Consider the following 20,313-nt stretch of genomic DNA (forward strand, 5'->3'; position numbering starts at 1 on the left):
AGAAGCATTGAAAGGGATTAGTCCTACATGGCAACATACAGATGGTTTGTACTCTCCCATGGGTAGGCACCAAGAAAGGAAAATCATGGTATTGATAAAACTTTACATTATTTTGAATTGAGGAAAATCCTCACCAGCTCAGTCAGCACCTGACCACACCTTGTTCTGACCACTGTGTTCTGGATTGACATCACTGTCTCTGGTGGTCATACCGTCCCACTGTGAGCTGCAGTGTCTGGGAGGGGGAGCGCATGAGACACAAATGAAGGACGACTTGGCTTCCGACAGGGTAACGGCGAGGCTTGTGCATCATATACAAATGTGAGTTGGTAATTGTTTTATCCCGGGAAACTGAAAAAACTCCCCTTGCAGTGGTTGCTTTCTTGTATTTCAAGGATAAAAAGGACTATTTCTGCTGTGGGCCTGTTTATTCGGCAACAATTTTGTCTTTACTCATGAAAACATAGTAACAAATCCTTTTATTTGACACACTAGGCTTTATTTTGGTAATATGTTCTTGCATTAATGATTTTATTTTCTATGTAGTACATAAATGTGTAGAAAAAAATGCGTTAAATCAAAGATGACTTCAGTATGCTTGGAGGTGCCTGACTTTCAAGAGTTTGTTTAGTGTTCGCAACCAATAAAGTTGTTGATGATGTGGAAAAAAAAAGTGGTGCGCCGCTGTGTGGAAAGGGGCGTGTCCTGACAAGGGGCGTGGGCGGTGTCAGTGTGCTGTGCGCGGACACTCTCTCCTTCATTCATCCCGCTGTGGGACATGTTGTACTGAGCCGTTCTCCCCCTTCATACGAAGGAGAATGCTGCGGGTGTGCAGGAAGGTCCGGGCGGCGACGCTGGCTCAGGTAAGGGGTACTGGAAGGTGGACAGCGGGTATTTATGTACTGACAGCGCGGGCAGCTGTTGGCGTGCGGCGTGACTCGGAACCTTCTGAGTCGGAGGCTGAGCACATATGCTTATCCCTGGTCTACTGGCATTGCGCGGTCACACAAGCTTTCCGTCAGGGGCATCAGGACGAAATGACTTTTACCACGGCCAATAGGTCTGCACCGCTTTACAAGAGTGGCCAATCACAGCGCGCCGTCTTTGACGGTCCGACCAATAAGCTTTTGTGTTGAGGACCTTTCAACTTTCTAGCGTGTAGGGGAGGGACGCTTTGTGATGGACGTGCTGTCTGTCAAATCGTGAGCTGTTTAGATGTGATGGGCGTCGGGCTCGGCCAATGAACGCGTAGTGTTCTTTAAGGTTAGTTCGTGGGCAGCCGAGAGAGTCCTGAGGACAGATGCTGGGAAGAGCAGTGTGTCAGTGCTGTGTGCTCAGTGACAGGAGGAGGGGAGCAGTGTGTACATCACCGTAGCAGGGGGGTCATTGCCTGGGAGCCAGTCCAGTGCCGCTCTGACACTGACCCCAGGAGGACGTGACCTTGCAGAGGGTCCCTCCCAGACTCAGGGCCTCAGTGAGTCACCCGGCCCTACTACCAGGCCCTTCTTATCCATATGTAAAGCAGACCTGTAGAGGAGTCTGGGAACAGCATAGACCTGCACTGCAGCGTAGTCCCTTCATAGATCAGTAATGGCAGCGTGTATACAACAGTCATATTCATTTTATTTCCAACTACATCCAAACCCGGTCACTAAAACCTCATATAATCTTTACCATGTTTATGCCATGTTCAGTAGTTTAAAGGATTGGTCCACCTTTTGTGAAAATTATAATAAAATAAAAAAAATGTGCATTTATGACATATGTGCATTGAAGCCTGCAGAGCATTGCAACCGTTAACTGTGCGCCACGGGTGCAGTGCACAGCCTGTTGCTTTGTTTACATCCCACAGCCGTACCAAGGTACTGACCTATTATAAGGCTGGAGGAAGTAAACGATGGGTTACAGGTGGGATGATGTCACCGCCCTGCTGCAGGCGTGATCCGCGGTGTCCCTTTGCCGTGCCGGCAGATGGCACTTGTAGTCCTCCCATTCACAGATCCCTGTGAATAGATGATGCGGCTGTGTGGGTTCAGCCAAATTCAAAAAGGGAGCAAGAAGCCTGCAGGGAGAAGCAGCACCATGTGATTGGGCTTAGGTAGTTGGGAAATGTCATGTGCCCACGCTTCATTGTTCTAATCTAAATCAGTGCTTTTCAACACTTTTTTTTTTTGGGTCAGGGCACACTTTTAAGTATGCAAAATCTCCAGGCACCCCAAGTGCGCTCTGTGAACATGTGCCAAACTTGGGAAAACGCGCGCTTTGACACACATTCACCTGACGCGTCAAAAACGTGGTTGCGCGTTAAGGGTTAATTCAGTAATAGCCGCCGCCCCCCCCCACTAGAACATCTATAAACTGGCAGCACCCAGATCCCCCCTCCTATCCAAACAATCACCACCCCCTGACTCCCCCCTCTTAAGCGACCATATATTGCCAGCACCCAAAACACACAACTCTCCAACCCCTTTTTAGAACTAGCACACATTTGCAGCACCCCACCCTTGATCCCTCCACCCCTTCCCTTAGGGGGTGAATAGTGTAGGGACAGTCCTGGTGATGACCTATGATCCAGGTGTCAGTGATGCTGAGCTGTGCCCAGAGGTGCCAACCCTGAGGCCCTCCCCTCCCCCAGTCTTACCGCTCTAGAGTGATGTCATCAGTAGTTATAGATGCTGTCCGCGGCCACTACTGAAACCATGGCCTCCAACGAATGACTCCTCTGTCGCTAAGATCCAGTCGGGGGTCTTCCTGGCACCTCACATTTGTTGTTTGTGCTGCCGGCAGACTGGTTTGAGAAACGCTGATCTAAATATAAGTGAAATATGTCTCGTGACCTGTAGTTCCACAACAGCTGGAGGGCCGGAGTTGCCCACCGTTGCTCTAAGTTAACCAGCATTTAACCCTTTACAGTGCAACGTTTTTCTTCCCCTTATCCCTGAGTTGGACTTAAAGCACAGAAGATAGCAGCAAAAACCTGACAGGGGGTCCAACTCTTCTGTCTGTGTTCCCTTTGGGGAGATTCACCCTCTCTTTGTATTGGTGACCGCTGTCACTGAGAGGAAATCCTACATTTTCGAGTTGTCCCCAGAAACAGTTGAGGGGAGATCTTTCAATGGGTACCCCTGTTCTGAGGGCAGTTGTTTAGGAGGAAAATTCTTGCTAACTTCCTGTTGCGTTTCTGGGACAGGAAGCGAGGAGATATTTCCCCAGTGCTACGCAGACGGCATAAACTGTCAGAGGTTTTAACCCTTCCACACTCTATCCAAAACAAAGTACAGGCAGTCCCCAGGTTACGAACAAGATAGGGTCTGTAGGTTTGCTCTTAAAGGAGAACTATGAGGCGAGTGAAAATCACCCCTCATAGTTCTAGCCGACCTGTGACAATGAGACTGTCACAGGTTGGCTCAGTAGATCGGGAGGTGAGCGAACACATACCGGCGTTCGCTCACTTCTCGATCCTGTCCCTGTAGAGATCCGTGACTGTCACTCATGGCTCCCTCCAGGGATGCCCCCCCCTCCCCTGTCCGATCCTCCAGCGCTGACTGGCGGAACGGATGGGGAGGGGGCGGGTACAGCTGACTCTGCCTCTAGATAGGCAGAGCCAGCTGTCACTCACGCAGCTGGTGGATCCAGACAGTAATGTCGGGATCCGTCCTGGCTGCAGCGGTCTCAGTATACCGCGAGCTGCGGCTATACTGAGTGTCCTCCCGTGACCCTTAGGAGAACTATGGGGAAAAGCCCTGACCCCATAGTTCTCCTTTAAGTTGAATTTGTATGTAAGTTGGAACAGGTAAATTTATTAAGTGTAACTCCAGCCAAATTTTTGTTTTGTTTTGGATAGCATAGGGAAGGGTTAACCCCCCGTAATGTTTGTTTTGCTGTGTGCGCCCCTGTTCAGAAGATTTCACCTCACTTTCTGTCCCTGTGACAATTGGATTTTGAAAACGTTCCGCTGTCGTGGAAACAAGGATTGGTGATAAAGCTTCAGTGGAAACATCTTTTGCCCATGATGACTCTTACAGGAGTGGATTTCCCTTCCGAGGGGTAGATTTCCTCTCACTTCCTGTTGTCTCAAGGACAGGAAGTGAGATTAAATCTTTCTAAGGAGGATACAGACAGCAGTAAAAACCTCACAGTGACCCGGAAGAAGAGGCGGGCACCCCTCGTCTGCAAGAGCCAACTTCCTGTAATGTATGTACAGTTCTACGATCCAGACCCAAAAAGGCGGGCACTCCTCATCGGCACGTGCGCGTAGCATTACAACTACCCCTGCTATACAGTAATAGCCCCCGTTTGTAAGTAGGAGTCGTATGTAAGTCAGACGTTTGTAACTGGGGGGCTGCCTGTACATTAAACTCCCTGTTATCCGGCATCCACTGGGATTGGTAGATTCCGGATAACTGTAGTTTCTGGTTGCTTGAGAGATACTGACTAATGCCATACCCCATACTATACCATAACATAAACTCTGTATTCACTTCATATTGAAATGCAGCAATCAAAAGCAAATGAAGACATATAGACACACGATCATTTCCAGGACAATACATGCCGCAGATTAGGGCTGCAACAACTAATCGACATAATCGATTATAATCGATTATTGAAAAAGTTGTCAACTTTTTCAATAATCGATTAATCGGCTTCTGATTGGCCCTGTTCGGCTCCACACACGCTGCGCGCTGCCAGACCTGCCCTCATCCACGCTCCGCACCTCCTCCGTGCCTCTCACTCACCGCCCGCCCAAATCCACGATTGGCAACGCAGATCAGTGAGTACACAGGATTTTTTTTTCTGGTTAGTTGAATACCAGATTACTGAGTTTACTTTATAAATATTGGCTGTAGATGAGGACATTACCTTTCTCCATACTGAATGTCATGTGACCCCCTAACATGCTAATATCTTTTACATAATACAATTCACTTTCTGTTCCTATCATCACTCTAGAACTCCAGTCACAAATTGTATTAACTCTTAGCCCCCATTCACACCTAGGCGTATTTTAATATGTGCGTCTGTCGCGCGTTTTTTTTTACCGCGATTCGCGGTAAAAAAGTCGCGCGATTCCGAAGGCTACTTGGCTGTATCCCAATGGAAAACGCCCTACAAAACGGCCCAAAGTAGTACCTGGACCTTTTCAGGCGTGGGCCGTTTTGTAGGGAGTTAGGGACGGGCGGAAATACGGCAAGGTGGGAACGAGGCCATTGACTACAATGCAATTTATATTTTTGACCGTTTTGTAGAGCGTTCGTCGAGCGTAGACCGCGCTACAAAACGGTCAGGTGTGAACGAGGGCTTACAGTGGGGCCCCCCCTGCCCTGCAAGGGTTAACTGCTTATTTTCCTCTAGGGTTAAAAAAAAGAGTTTATACTTGCCTGGTCCTCGGAGATGGCCGGTGTTCTATCTAGATCTCCAACGACCTGACTTCGGGTTTAGTTAGAAGTAAGAGGTTTGTCCGAGAAGGCTGTACTGCATGTTTATTAATCTGAGTTGCCCCACTCAATATGGCTGCCACTTGCTATTAATAACGTACTGGGTTAGTCTGACCCTGGTTCATTTGAATACTTGATTGTTGTGTAGTATGTGTGTAGGGAAATGCCGCGGGTGGTGCACATGCAGTACAGCCTTCTCGGCCAAACCTCTTACTTCTAACTAAACCGGAAGTCAGATCGTTGGAGATCTCGAGGAGTTGGGGTTTTCAATAGAACACCGGCTCATAGACCAGTTCCTGGAGTCTCTCTTCCCCTCCGCTGCAGCGGTCTAAGGTCCATGAGTCATCACATACTATACACAGTGCATAGGATGTGAGAATGCCGAGGGACATACCATTGCTGCAGTGGAGAAGGAGCGAGGCTGGAGGGAGTACTGTGACAGCCGTCTGGATCCGAAGATCAGGTGAGGTTAACTATATATTTCAAATATTAAAGCAGAACTCCGGGCACAAACTGTACTCACCCTTGCAGTGTGTGCTCATTTTTGTCTAAGTTATATGTATGTATGTATGTATGTATGTATGTATATATATATATATATATATATACACAAAAATGAGCACACACTGCAAGGGTGAGTACAGTTTGTGCCCGGAGTTCTGCTTTAATATTTGAAATGTCATGCCCTCTACTTGGCAGTAAATTGCAGTGCCAATGCTCAATGCATACCTTTCCAGTTGCTGGCCGGAAGCTCAGAGAGAATGAGGGGTCAAAGAAACAAATAACTGGCTCCTTATAGTGTGTGTGTGTGTGTTCATTACAGACGATGACAATTAAGAGGCGAGAGAGCCTGGACTTCCCCTGTCATTTCTGTGAATGGGAGAACGTCCTGCTCTTCTTCCTAGTACTCCCTTTTCTGGTGGTCAGAGTTTCAGCTCTTATCTCCTTATCGATTTTATAGCATATGGTCAGTGATTTCAACTCTCCATTGCCACTGTTCGTCATCGGAGGATTGACCTTTCACGCTGAACTCCGGGCACAAAAAACGTTTATATAAGTGTGGCATCCTGTAGGCGGGAGTGATATTACATTTAGTATTATCACATTGTATGCGGTCTGATGCTGATTTGTAGTCTGGGTTAATTTGGTTTCCGCTAATCAATCTGTCATCGTTTGCATCTGGGTGTACCCTGGCCACAGAGCAGAGCAACCAATGAGGGACTGCTATGAGTAGGTATCGCTCTCCAGCCAATCACTGTGAGGTTAATGGCCAGTGGTGCATGCTGGGGGAAAATACTCGGGGTGGACCATGTGAGCTCTCTCTTCCTCCCCTGGGCCCTGCCTGTGGGAAGGCTACTATGGACTGTCTGAGATGGCTAGGCCTGAAGCCTAGGGACTACCGGTGTTCTTACACTGAGGTCTGAGTCTGGCGGTCCAGTGGTTACTTCTGATGACAAGGATGGACATGACTGGTGACTTCTACCTCAAGTGGTGCTGTGCCGGGTGTTCTCTAGGCTGTGAATGGAGACACCTACCACTAGAGCTGCAACAGTTAATCGATTAAGCGATTAAAATCGACGATTGAAAACGTTGGCAACGTTTTCGATCGTCGATTCGTCGGCTATCGATTGCTTAGCCTGTTCGGGGCTCCGCACGCGGCCTGAGTCGCACGTCACACGCTGCTCCCGACGTGTCCACCGCACAGGCACCACACCCTGCCACTTAATGGAGTCTACATCTATCTGTATCTGTCACTTTGTGTCCATCAAACGCAAGGATTACTTGTAGAAGTGACTTCATCTCTCTGCTGTACATAGCCTGTGCAGAGGGTAGAGCTATGGGAGGAACCCAGCAGGTCCCACCCACTACAGCAGGGGGCGGAGACGAGTACAGCCATCCTGCGCAAGGATAGAGAGCAGCAGTGACCAGTCTTTATTACAGCAGGGGGCGGAGAGGAGACCAGTCATCTTGCACAAGGAAAGGGAGTGGCAGTGACTTGTCTTTATTATAGGAGTGGGCGGAGACGATACCAGTCACCCTGCACAAGGAGAGAGCAGAAGTGACCGGTCTTTATTACAGAAGGGGCGGAGACGAGACCAGTCACCCTGCACAAAGAGAGAGCAGAAGTGACCGTCTTTATTACAGAAGGGGCGGAGACAAGACCAGTCATCCTGCACAAGGAGGGAGCAGCAGTGACCGGTCTTTATTGGAGGAGGGGAGACCAGTCATCCTGCACAAGGAGTGAGCGGTCTTTATTACAGGAAGTCTCACACTGGATGACTGCCCAGATCTGGAAGACATACACAGAGCTCACCGAGATTCCAGGAAGAATACACCTGACTCTTGTATATAGATCATATTGGGTTATATCCTTTTAATATGACGTTGTCAGGCAGGTATTCCCACATATTCCAAACGGTGCGTCTCTGAGGATGAGGGCACGTCTCTTTCCTGAAAACGAATTGCGGTGTACATGAGACATGAGAGACCCTTTACGTCTACATCCCAAATACACCTGTGCTGTTTGATTCCCCCCCCCCCCCCCCAGACATCAACAGACGAATTCTGCTGATCACCCCTAGATGACGAGTACCTGGAAACTTTCCTGTCCTTGTGATCTGGTGACCTGGGACATTGATGTTGGATTATTTCTGCTTCATGAATCCTTTTCTTCCTCTGCTGGTTTTCCTGATACTCCTGATTGAAGGTGAGTATTGCAGCAAAAGCTGCCTTAACCCCGTCACTGCCACTGCTGCAAGGCTTGCGTCAGCAGCAGCACCAGCTTTTAAACACACTCCCGGCTGCTATATCTAGACCCGGCGTTGTCAACTCTGGACCTCCAGCTGTTGTGGAACTACAAGTCCCATGAGGCATTGCAAGACTGACCGTTACAGGCATGACTCCTAGGGACAGATGCATGATGGAATTTGTAGTTTCGCCACAGCTGGAGGGCTGGTGTTGCCCACACCAGCTGACTGTCGGCTTTGTGCTGGAAGTGATTTGGGGTGGCTGTATAGCTGAAGAAGCTCATCGAGCACCCTCTCGCCCAGCTTCAGTGGAGTAGAAAGGTGACATTAGGGGTCTAAAAGAGAACCGGTCACATAAAATGTGCTATGGGAATGGGGGCTTTTCGTGTCGCTTATGCACAATTTTGGGTAGCGAAGTTTGTTATCGTTTCACGGGCATCTGCAACCTCGTCTTTTATAGAGTCAAGACAGGGTACCGGCACTCCAAATAGTGACTGGGGCCTCTTTTTATTGAAGTAAATGCAGTTTTTCGGGGTGACAAGGGATCCCCTTCTTCAGGCAAGACATGTCGGGCACCCTGCGTGACCCCGAAACGCATATATGTGATATGCTGCCTATACATCAATAAAAGACGCACTATATGGAGTGCCGGTGCCCCGTCTTTACATAGATTGTCACGGCGCCATCCGTTGGTCACCGTAGCACCTTCCAGTTGTTTTTGGACTAAGGAAATCAGCCAAAATTTGCTGCGTGTATAACCGGCTTTACTCTTCCTGCCCCCATGTGACAGCATTGTGTGCTGGAGTGGAGTGTTGTCACCCGCTGGGAGTATTTTTCTTCATCCCCCGGTAGTTGGACTGGGGAAAACGGAATGTATATTGATGGCGGAGAGGTGATCCAATTGCTGCTCCTTTAGTGTCCAGTTACAGGCTGATGGCAGGTAGATGGCCAAGCTGTATTGCTTTCACAGGTAAGGAGTTGCTGCGTTGCTTAGCAGGGCTGTGTAACCCTTAGGACTGGATGAACAGTATTATAAACCTTTTGGTGGGTGAAATAGTTTTCATATGTATTTTATTTAGTGGTTTGCCTGCAGTCCAGCTTTAACCACTTGCTGACCGCTGTGTTTACACCCCCTTGATGTCCCGGCCATTTTTCAGTATTCAGCGCTGCGGTACTTTGGCTGACGCTTATTCCGTCATGCAGCGCTGTACTGAAATACATTTTATACCATTTTTTGGGGACAGATAGAACTTTCTTTTGGTGGTATTTAATCACCACTGGGGTTTTTATTTATTACTATATAAAGGAAAAAGTAGCGAATATTAAAAACAAAAATGTTTTTCCCTTTATTTTAGGAAACATTTATTTTTACCCAATTTTTTTGGTAAATTATAAAAGACGGGGTCACGTCGGGTAAATAGACACCAAACATGTCAAGCCTTAAATTTGGCCGCGAAATCGCAAAAAATCACCATAGCCAAAATTGGCCATAGGCGACGGTTTAAAAGCTTTTACCGCTCATCAGTTTAGTGTTATCAGTGATCAATGGCCCGAGAATTATTGCTCTCACTCCGACGTTCGCGGCGATATGTAACGTGCAGCATAATTGGAGCAATTGTCGTTTTTGCGTGTATGTGCAACTAACGCATTTTTGCACATCTATGTGGGGGTGGGGGACTTAAAAATTCTTTTTTTACACTTAACTTTATTGTTATCACATAGGGTGCTAAGAAATCCCTTATGTGATAAATTACGGTGACAGGTCCCCTTTTATGGAGACATAAGGGGTCTCTAAGACCCCTAATGTTACCTAGGGACCCCCCAGAGAAGCTGATGAAGCAGAGATCTGCTTCATCAGCTTCTCTCCGGTTTCTGTACCGGAGAGTGACAGAGTAATGCAGGAAGTGGTGTAATACACATCACTTCCTGCATTCAGATCGGGAGGAGAGCGGAGGGAGATCTGTACTGATCTCCCTCTGTTCTCAGTGCACAGAGCCACATCGCCCGGGATGGATGGATGCCCGGGGACAGCAACGAGAGGTAAGGGGGGAGAAGGGGGGGTCGCACCCTCACTTGCATCATGTAAGCGATTGGGCGACTTTACAGATGCCGGACTGCTTGTATATAAACGGCCATCGCAGGCCGTTTAAAATCCAGGCGATTTCCCGCTGGTGCGCTCCAGGGGGCGCGCAGGCACGAAGGACGTCTACAGACGCCCACCCGCATCCAGGAGACTCCCGTCCAGCCGTCTTTCAACTTTCGGCGGACGGGAGGTGGTTATTACCCTAAACCGGGGGTTGGCAATTCCCGGCCCTCCAGCTGTTGTGGAACTACAAGTCCCATGAGGCATTGTAAGACAGAGTTCCAGGCATGACTTCTAGATGCATAATGGGATTTGTAGTTAAAGCACAGCTGGAAACCATTATGATACCGGCTGACATATAGTCTCCTGTGTTAAAGCCAACCCTGGAACGTGTGAGTCACGGAGGCGAGAGGGAATATTTGTGGAAAGGTCTTCCATGACTGCGTGGTACATTTCTGGTGCTGGTACCAGATGTCCTGCAATATTAATCTACTTGCGGCTCTGTTTGCATTTCTGCATAATAATTGTGCTTCTTGCTAAAACGTTCTGCCAGCAATTCTCTCCCCCGACACCGCTGCTCTATTCTGTGTGCAGATACATTTTAGGATTTTTAAGCGTACAAGCAAGTGTGCCCCTTGTAGGCCAGGCAGGGGCGGGGTATTCCATGATGTGGATGAATTGTTTTTGGTGGGTTAGATGTGCAGGAGATGAGCTGTGATCACTCCAAGGTGGTGGAGGGGGTATTGAATGGTGTGAGAACCACTGTGAAAGGGGTATTGAGGGGGGCAGAGACATTCTTTAACCCCTTCATGACTGAGGCCTTTTTTTCATTTTTTGTACCCATATGGCAGAATAAAGCTTAACCCTTGCAGTGGGGCTACCTCCGCACTGCAAAGGGTTAAGTGCTCGTTGTTACTGTTATACTGTTGTTATTTTAGACCCTAGACCAAAACAAGCACTTAACCCTTTCAGTGGGGCTATCTCTGCAATTCAAGGGTTAATTTTTTTAATTCGGCCTGCAGTTCTATAAATCTGCTGTGGGAAGAGAGATGTGAGCTTGAGGGGTGCTCCTGTCCTTTCGGTTGCAGTGTCCCTCAGTCTCTTCTGCTCACACAGAGCCTGCAACTTGTGCAGCAGGGAGTCTGGGAGCTGCAGTGCCGGAGGGAGCGTGCAGGGGTGCAGAGATTTGCTATGTAAAGATGTCTGCAGTAGTAATCAGGGGAGCGGAGAGGGATGATGTGCGTTAGATTTTTGGGGAAGAACTCTGTCACTGATACAGCTGGCAAAAGCTAGTGAGGGAGCCCGGAGGGAGGAGTACCTCCTCCAGAAGTCCGGGTGTGGGGTATAAACTACCGGTGCCAGGGGGGCTGGAGATAACAGTCACTGTGAGATGGGCCGGGAGGAATCCAGCAGGAACACGCTATATACGGCTTCATTCCATCAGATGACTCCAGAGATCACCGGGGGTCAGACAGACTGGAAGGAGGAAGAGAAATCTCTAGGTGGAATCTCGGTGGCAAAATGGAAATGGGTCTTACCTATTAATGATGTCCAGCCACAACATTGTCTTCTAACTTATGGATAGAGTGGGGAAGGGTTAGAACCCCTGACAGATTTTGCAGACTTACCCTCACTTCCTGTCCTCCTGCCAATGTTTTAGCAGACAGGAAGTGATGGAAAAACTTAAACCGCATCCTTGAGGGAATTCAAACCGCTTTTCTTTAATCAAGCAGGGGAAGGCCGGAGCTCCTGTCAGCTCTTTATTTCTGTCTTGTCCTGTTGCAGATTTTTCGCTAGCCTCCTGTCTGGTGAAATGGTTGTCAGCTGCACACAGGACGTCAGGGTAAAACTCTCTATTGGAGCCCTGGACAGCATTAAAACCCCAACCAGGTGTTCTAAGAAAAATATCGGCCTTCTATACTTTTAATGAAAAGAATGCCCAATAAACCTGCCACAGAAGTGTCTGGTCACTTCCTGTTTTGGGGTGAGACTCCCTGTCTCTCAGTTGTGTTCCTGCATTGTTACCTGTGTCAAGCTTCTAAAATGGAGACCACAAGTGGCTGTAGTGACACAGATTGCACAGATATGGTCCAGTGTTGTCATCATCAGACAATCCACCACGAGAAATGCCAATGCTGGAGTGCATGTAGATGGGAATTGTCTCAGCCGTATGGAGGTGCAAGAAAAGATTAAAAACTAAAGTGAAAACTGTATTTAATGATATAAATGGAATTTGTTTCTGATGAACAGCAATCTGAGTGTCACTCGGTAATTCTTTACATCTGCTGATATAAATTGTTGTGTTTTGTAGGAATGCCTGCGTATTAAGACTTCACTCCACCCCCTGCGTGATGGCCGAGCGTACTCCACTGAAGCCTCTGGGTAAGACTTGCTTGATTCCTTATACCTGAAGGGATTGCACATGTTTTCTTCATGGTCAGTTTTTATTTTTCTCTATTTAATATGGAATCTTGCTTGTAGGGATGCCCCAAAATGGAATTGTAAGATCGAAAATAAAACATTTGTCAAACTGAAAATGACTGACTTTTTTCCATTCTTTTAAAACAAAAAAAACAAAATAAATATATATATATTTGTTTTTTTGTACTTTACTTTTAGGGGCTTCAGGGAAATATTAGTGGTCTAAACAGACCACCTGATATTTCCCTTTTTAAAATCGAAAAAGATTGAGGACACAAAGTCCTCAATCTCTTTTTCTGCAGCCCCTGTTATAAATGAACAGGAATCATCTATACTGAGTGTTCCTCTTCATTCATAACTTGTGTACTTACCATGTCCACAATCATGAATGAATAGGAAGTGATGTAGATCACTTCCCATTCATTCATAACTGGTACATAGTGTGCATACTATGTACCAGTTATTTACAAACAGTCACTTACTAACAGTCACTGATCAGCTGATCGATGAGTGTTTTGTATACCCGCTTTCCGCCCTGAATCGGCTGTCACAAGAGACAGGCGGTGTGGGAGGAGAGCTCCGCCTCCTGTGACAGATCATAGCGCTCTCTTCCACTCACCGCTCTCCTCCCGCATTGACAGATCAAAGCTGTCACCGCCCCACAGTGCTCTCCATCCTGACAAAGGAGGCCAAGTCAGGAGGTGTGGGAGAAGAGCTCGGCCTCCTGCAACAATCACAGCTGTCACCGCCCTACACCACTCGACATCCTAAAGGCTTCTCTCCTCCCCGCTGGGCATCGGCGCAGCATCGGAAGGTACACAGACCGCCGCCCAGCGGGGAGAAGAGAAGCTAGGAATACACTGAATTTTTGGCTGCAATGTTTCGGCGGCCGAAATTTCGGTGCATCCCTAATTGCTTGTTAAGATGTTGTTGTTTTGAGCCAACAGATAGAGATTTGGGCTGCTTTTCACATATTTTCTGGTATGCTCTTGTCAGCATACCTGAACAGTGACTTCAGCTAATTGGCTGCAGTCGCTGTTAGGCCGAGAATTTTCGCACAGACTCTTTGGGTAAAATTCAGCAGACTCCTTCCATCTTTTGTCAGCAGGACTCGGCACTGAAGGCAGTGTGTGGCCAGCTTAACGGCCCATTTGCACCACCAAGTCTTGGTTTGTTGCATTAGGGCGGCAGGCCATTCAGCACACCAGAGTGCACAAAACAACTGGCAAGCACCATTTTTTACAATGCATGGTGGTGTGGATTTTTGTTGCGGTGCACAACAATGCAGGTGCATCGTACAGAATGAAGTGCAGTAATGCATGTAATGTGTGAGAGTATAAATGGGCCCTTAGGCTTTCCCGTCTGTAATCTGAGCAGCGTACACAGTTTTAGGATCTGAGCTCCAGATCAGGAAGTGTAGATCTCATCACTGTGTTAATTCTGTTGCTGGAGGCACACGGCTTGTCAGGTCGAATGTTTTCACCTTTCACATTGCATACTCCAACTTCCAGAAAGATCAATACTAAACTTTACTGCTGCAGAGCTTCTTTATAGTTCTTTTTATTGCTAAATTGGCATCCGAACTGCAAAATCTTACAGGGTATCATTAATGGCTTCATCTAGCATTGTATAAGTAATAGTTGGAATGAGGACTACATTGTTCTTTTTCTGGGTCTTTTTATTATAGTCAGAACTATTTAAAAAAACAATCTACCAGCCAGCAGGTGGAGCTGTAGGCTTCTTTCACTTGCGCTTCCTCTCTCTTCTTATCTGTTGTAAAAAAAAAAGCCTGTTAACAAAGCTCACTAGCTCAATCTGAAATTTACACACAAGTTGAGGTCTCATCTCTTATTTGGATGGCTATTTCTGTGGTTTCAGCAAGCAGCATTTCTTATTGGTCAGGTGACTGTGCTGACCAATGAGTGCTCGCCATTTGCAAACATTATTTTAGAGTGTCGGGTTGCAGTACAGATCATACAAGGGCTGCAGCGGGGGGTCAGCAGTTCCCCCAAGGTATAACTAGTGGGGGGGGGGCATATTTGTAGGGGTAATTTCAGTGTCTCATTCCTATGTTTGGTGGGAAGCTGGAATGACCCTTTTAAATACATTGCTAACTATAAACAATTGTCTCACGGTGGAATGTTAGCTACTCACCTCTATCTATTCTTGTACAGACCCTCAGCTGTGAAAATTGTCGGCGCAGGGCTGCTGTTTGCCGGAGGTGGAGTTGGGGGCACACTACTTTACGCCCACTGGGATCCAAAGTTCCGTGAAAATGTTGGGAAGTCCATACCTTACACTGACAAACTTTTCGATCTTGCACTAGGACCTCCACCCTACAGCCTGCCAGTGCCTAAGAAACCGGTAAGTCAAATCATTCCTGGATATGTCTGGGGTTTCCAAATCAGAACATTGTACCTAGAGGGTTTACTATCAAATGTGACTCTTCTTGTTTCTATGGCTGTTTGGGAAATATGTGAAGTATTTTGATCTATACTACAATTAGGAAATCATCCACAATTACAGTACAGCATAAAAATACACAGGGGGGAATTTGATCAAAACTGGAGCAGACAGAAACTGGAGCAGACGCCCAGGGCAACCAATCAGCTTCTCTCTTCAGTTTGGATTTGAAAATGAGTGATAGAAGCTGAACGGGTTACCATGCAAATCTGCTCCAGTTTTGATAAATTCCCCCCCCCCCCCACAGTATACTAGGGGAGAACTGTGGCCAAGCTGTAGACATTCAGATATTTGCATATTGTTAGTAAACCGTAAATAAGCTCCCACAGACCACTGTAGCAAATTCTTTACCTGGGCAAACCATTCAGCAATAATGCTTTCTAGACACCAGTATGTGCAGGAATGATATGAGAGAGACTCATTACATGCAAAGCAAGATAATTCAAGCCGTGATTTGTCATAATTGTGATGATTATGGCTTACAGCTCATGAAAACCCCAAGAACCCCAAATCCACAACCTCATGAATGTTGTTTGAAGTTCGGCCGAGCTGAAGTTGCATCCATTTGATATTTGTGCTCGAGTTAAAGCAAAGGCTTTTATGAATTATATTTTCTTTCATCTCTTTTGACAAGGAAATGGTTGGAGCACCAGCCAGTTGAGTTACCCATTGACTGGGAACAATAATCTCAGTGCTAGTAGATGGCGCTGGGTGGACAAAGTGAACATTTAAATGATGTAACCTCAAAGTTCAAATCTCTTCCCTCTGTACCACAATTAGTAGGGAGATGCACTCCTAATCCTAAAACCCCAATGTGCAGGGGGGATGCAGGTCAATGGATCTGTGCAGACAGGGCTTCAAATAGACTAATGTAGTCACTACCTCTATCAACGTCATCTAGGGCTGATTGGATAGTGGACGCTGTGAGTGCCACTGAGGCAGTTTATCCACACAAGCGCTCTTGGGAGGAAAGGGAAATACAGGTGTTGTGCGCTGGTTTGCTGCTCCTAGTGGATATGGACCGGGGTGTCTGACGTGTGTACTGGAAAAACAAAAGAGAAGACCGAAGCGCCACAACCTAGCGCAATGACTCGGGTGCAATGGGGCAGAAATGATGAGATGTCAAACTCACCTGTGGGAAGGTGAGCACTCGCTTCAATGAGGGGTCAATAGGAAAATCGTGGTGTGGTGATGTAGTTGGACGAAAGGCTGTATTCTTCCTTTGGGATGGTAACGTGGTGGATCCAGGGGGAAGTAACAGTGATAAAAGGATGATGAGACTTCGCGGATGCAGTAAATGACAAAAAGATTTGTAAAACTCACCGTTAGTCAATTCACCACGTCACCGTCCCTAAGGAAGGATACGGCCTTTTGTCCAACTACATCACCACGCTTCTCCTATTGACCCCTCATTGAATCGAGTGCTCACCTTCCCACAGGTGAGTTTAACATCTCATCATTTTCTGCCCCACTCCACCGGAGTCATTGCACTAGGTTGTGGCGCTCATGTTAACAATTTTAAATCTGATTTTCATGAAAGCAAAGAAAAACCGTGCAGGATATATTAACAGAAAAGATGTTACGATACAGACATTAAGAAAAAGTAAAACAAACAGGACTAAAAGTGAAATAAAAGGGAAATAGCCGTAATAAATAAAAGTGAAGAAAAGAACTTCAGGAAAAATGGATGCTATGTAACAAATAGTTATTTAGGGGTATGCCACCTCCGGGATCGCTGGCCTCTATTAGTTTTTACTATTTTATTATTCATGCTGAATAGTATAGTTATACCTGCTGAGCTGTGGCAGGAGACTTGCGCCTCTCATGCACTGAAGCCGTACCTTCTGCCTCTCCTCCTATTCTTGTCCATTCACATAACAGTTTATATATTGTGAATGGTTTACAGAATACGAAGCATTCTGCTGCTCCATTCACAGTCAGAAGCAGCTCATGTTTTCCCCATCTGTATGTACACCAAGAGATGGTTTGATCATCATTTTACTAAAAACGGACTTAATATGGCATGACTTGTACTTCAAAGATCGTGTGTGTGTTTGTTTCATTTTCAGCAGGGGAAGCCTGGGCCCTTACAAATCTCCTCAGTTTCTGAAGTAATGAAAGAATCCAAGCAGCCTAAGAAACAGACAGAGTCACCACCAGCAGCCAGTGCACAAGGTAAATCTATTGCGTGACAAAGTAGGAGAGGTTCAAGGGGTGGGAACACATAACCTGCATTACCTGTGTCAATTGTTGTCTGGAGTTCCTGAACTGTAGTAGTCTCGTAGCTTATAGGAAGATGTTACTTCTTGTTTCATCATTCCCTCACTGCCTCTGAGATCATGTGAGATTCTAGCCAGAGATCTGTGCAACCAGGAACATCCCATGATCAGCAGACCATAGACTCTGGGCTGCCATATTACATGGATAATGTCTCTGTGCTAACTTGCAATCAGATGATCTATATAACTACAGATTATTACCCAGATAATTTATATAATTGTTCGTTTTTTGTTTTACTTTTTTGTTCCATGCAAGCTAATTTGGATATGCAAATGAATGGACTGTTCAAACTTCTGTTGGTGTACAATATTGGGGGCACAGTGTTGGACAGAACTTCGGGGATATAGATTTGGGGTGCTGATTTCAAAGGATTGCAGCTTGAGCAGTGTGTCTGGCAGTGGGGAAAGCGAGTAGAATTCTGGGGTGCATCACTAGAGGGACCACCAGCAGGAGGGAGGAGGTCCTGATTCCTCTATATAGATCTTTACTTATCACTAGAGAGATCACCAGCAGGAGGAAGGAGGTCCTTATTCCACTATGTAGATCTTTACTTATCACTAGAGGTATCACCAGCAGGAGGAAGGAGGTCCTTATTCCACTATATAGATCTTTACTTATCACTAGAGGTATCACCAGCAGGAGGAAGGAGGTCCTGATTTCTCTATATAGATCTTTAGTTATCACTAGAGGGATCACCAGTAGGAGAAATGAGATCCTGATTTGGTCAGTGGCTCAGCAACCACTAGGAGCACAATCTACATGGACTTTGTATACTCTGCCTGTGTTTGTGTAGTTTTCTTCCTACAATTTTATGTTCCCTAGCCTCCATCGCCTCTGTGTTGATCTCTACATTTGGGACATTAGATGTAAGCTCTTCTAGGGACAGAGACTGATGTGAATAGTGCTCGTACATTGCAAAGCAGTGCAGAATTTGTCAGCACTATGTAAAGGCAAAACATTATTTCTGTGGAACCTTTGTATTCATTTTTGTTCTTTCTTGCAAGCTTCATCGCACGCAGCACAGATTATTTCTGCAGCCGGTGATGCCATTTCAGTCCCAGCTCCTGCTGTGCATGAAGAGGAAACCTCCAAGGCACCAGAGGCAACGGAGCATAAACCACAACACCATGGGAGCTCAGGTAGTGCACATCTACCTGCTCCATCTAGTGCTAGAACTTTGAAAGTGCCTGAACAATGCGTTACTTGTAATGACCTTGTGACAGCTCACTCAGCTGTGGGGCTTTCACTGTGTGTGGCAAGCACAGGCCCTTTAAAGAAAGGATCTGTTCCATAACAAATTGTCCTTGAGAGCTGTGTATTAGGAATATCAGTGCTCTAGATCTGAAGGTCAGTGGCTCAGGTTCTCTAAGTAGAACCATGTCCTCCCATCTAAAAAGAGATATGTGCTGCAGCACCTAATTATAAGTGAATCTGCACCTAAAGTTCCCCTAAAAGTCCCACAAATACCTGTTTGATCCTGCCAGTGAAGTCCACCTTATGCAGCTTCCTGCGATGTGCGTCAATGTTGCTGCACTGCTACTGACTTCCGAGCAAAGTTGTTACTCTCATGTAGGCTGTGTCTTCTTGCACCACACCGGTGTAAGTAGTAGATGTTGCAGGGGGCATAGCTATCGGCGTTGTCCCTGCTGATTCACAGGCCTGTAATGTGTCAATCAGCGCCTGACCACACCTAGTCCTGTCCACTGATTTCTGAATTGATAGCACTCTCTGTTGCTGGAACCCTCCACTGTGAGCTGCAGTGTCTGAGAGGGGGAGTGTGTGAGACACAAATGAAGGATTTGGGCTCAGTCAGGGAAGGTAAGGGAAGATTTTTGATTATTTTGAGGCTTGTGCATCACATGATAACTGGATTTGCTACTTGTTTAGACAAAGTTTTTATCTGGCAATGTCTTTAGGATGCTGATGAGGTAGGAAAAGAGAAACCAGAGAAGGTAAAACATAAACAGATTAAACTTCAGCTTTTTTTTTTTTTTTAAAGATCTATATGGCAACTCGAGTAGACTAATGTTGATTTTTCTTTTTCTGATCCCCTTTAGAAGCTGAGCATTGTAAGGAGTGTGAGCATGAGGATAAACCCCACCTGAAAGAACGGCCTCCAGAGGAGGTGGCTGCACGTCTTGTCCAGCAAGAGAAGAAAGAGAGGGAGAAGATAGACTGTAAGTCACATAGCCTCTAATGCTATTTACTGTACAGAGTGGATCATTTTAAATAGGTCCAGACAGCTTTCCAATGAGTCTCTTAGCTGTGGAGCAAGACAATGCTTCAAATGGTTCCTTCCTTATGTAGTCCATATTTTACAGTGACTGACCTGAATGAAGTGCATGCACCAAGGAAATGCACTAATGGTAGCTTTCATTCCCGGCCTATATTGATTGTGCACTGCTTTTGCACTTCCTGATACTGCCTCTTTCGACCTCACAAACCTTCCAACTTCCACAAACCTTAACTCAAAATATACCCCAGTGGTTGACAGAAACCGGGATACAACAAAGACTTAAAATGCTCAATGCAAACAAAGCAGAAGCCTATCATACTGAATGACCAATAGAAATATATGAGGGTGGGAGAGAGAAGTATAGACTTGGAAGCTGTGGGTCAGTCATCCTAGTTTGGCTTCTGTTTGAATCCCTGACATGGAACAAGTTTGCAGGTCGGCAGCTTTGACTTCACTGTATAGTGCGTGTATCTTGTTTCACTCTTTGATTATCTCTTGTTGTACAGCTATAGCTGCAGTCTTGGAGGAAGCACTGAGTAACACTGCCCGGGTCACACTCCAAACCATCTCATCCCAAGAGGCTGCAGTGCAAGCGGTCAACTTCCATGCCCAGAAACTGCGAGAGGCCATGGACGACGTTCAGGT

At 46.5% G+C, this 20,313-nt stretch overlaps 1 protein-coding gene across 3 annotated transcripts in view; it reads left to right on the forward strand.

Moving 5' to 3' along the window:
• The first annotated feature begins 672 nt into the window (after window positions 1-672).
• Window positions 673-20,313, forward strand: part of IMMT (inner membrane mitochondrial protein) — a 37,578-nt gene continuing 17,937 nt past the window's right edge. For 2 of the 3 annotated variants that reach the window (XM_018568444.1, XM_018568446.1), the window contains exons 1-7: window positions 673-863; window positions 12,580-12,650; window positions 14,864-15,053; window positions 17,222-17,327; window positions 18,437-18,571; window positions 19,490-19,609; window positions 20,175-20,311. In XM_018568444.1, the coding sequence (XP_018423946.1) occupies window positions 819-863; window positions 12,580-12,650; window positions 14,864-15,053; window positions 17,222-17,327; window positions 18,437-18,571; window positions 19,490-19,609; window positions 20,175-20,311 (804 nt within the window). In that variant the 5' untranslated portion in view covers window positions 673-818. Of the gene's footprint in view, window positions 864-12,579; window positions 12,651-14,863; window positions 15,054-17,221; window positions 17,328-18,436; window positions 18,575-19,489; window positions 19,610-20,174; window positions 20,312-20,313 lie in introns of all 3 variants that reach the window. The other variant, XM_018568445.1, reaches the window with a different exon arrangement.

The sequence above is a fragment of the Nanorana parkeri genome, unplaced genomic scaffold (assembly GCF_000935625.1).
Source record: "Nanorana parkeri isolate BGI_ZX_2015 unplaced genomic scaffold, ASM93562v1 scaffold1188, whole genome shotgun sequence".
In the NCBI taxonomy this organism is placed as follows: Eukaryota; Metazoa; Chordata; class Amphibia; order Anura; family Dicroglossidae; genus Nanorana; species Nanorana parkeri.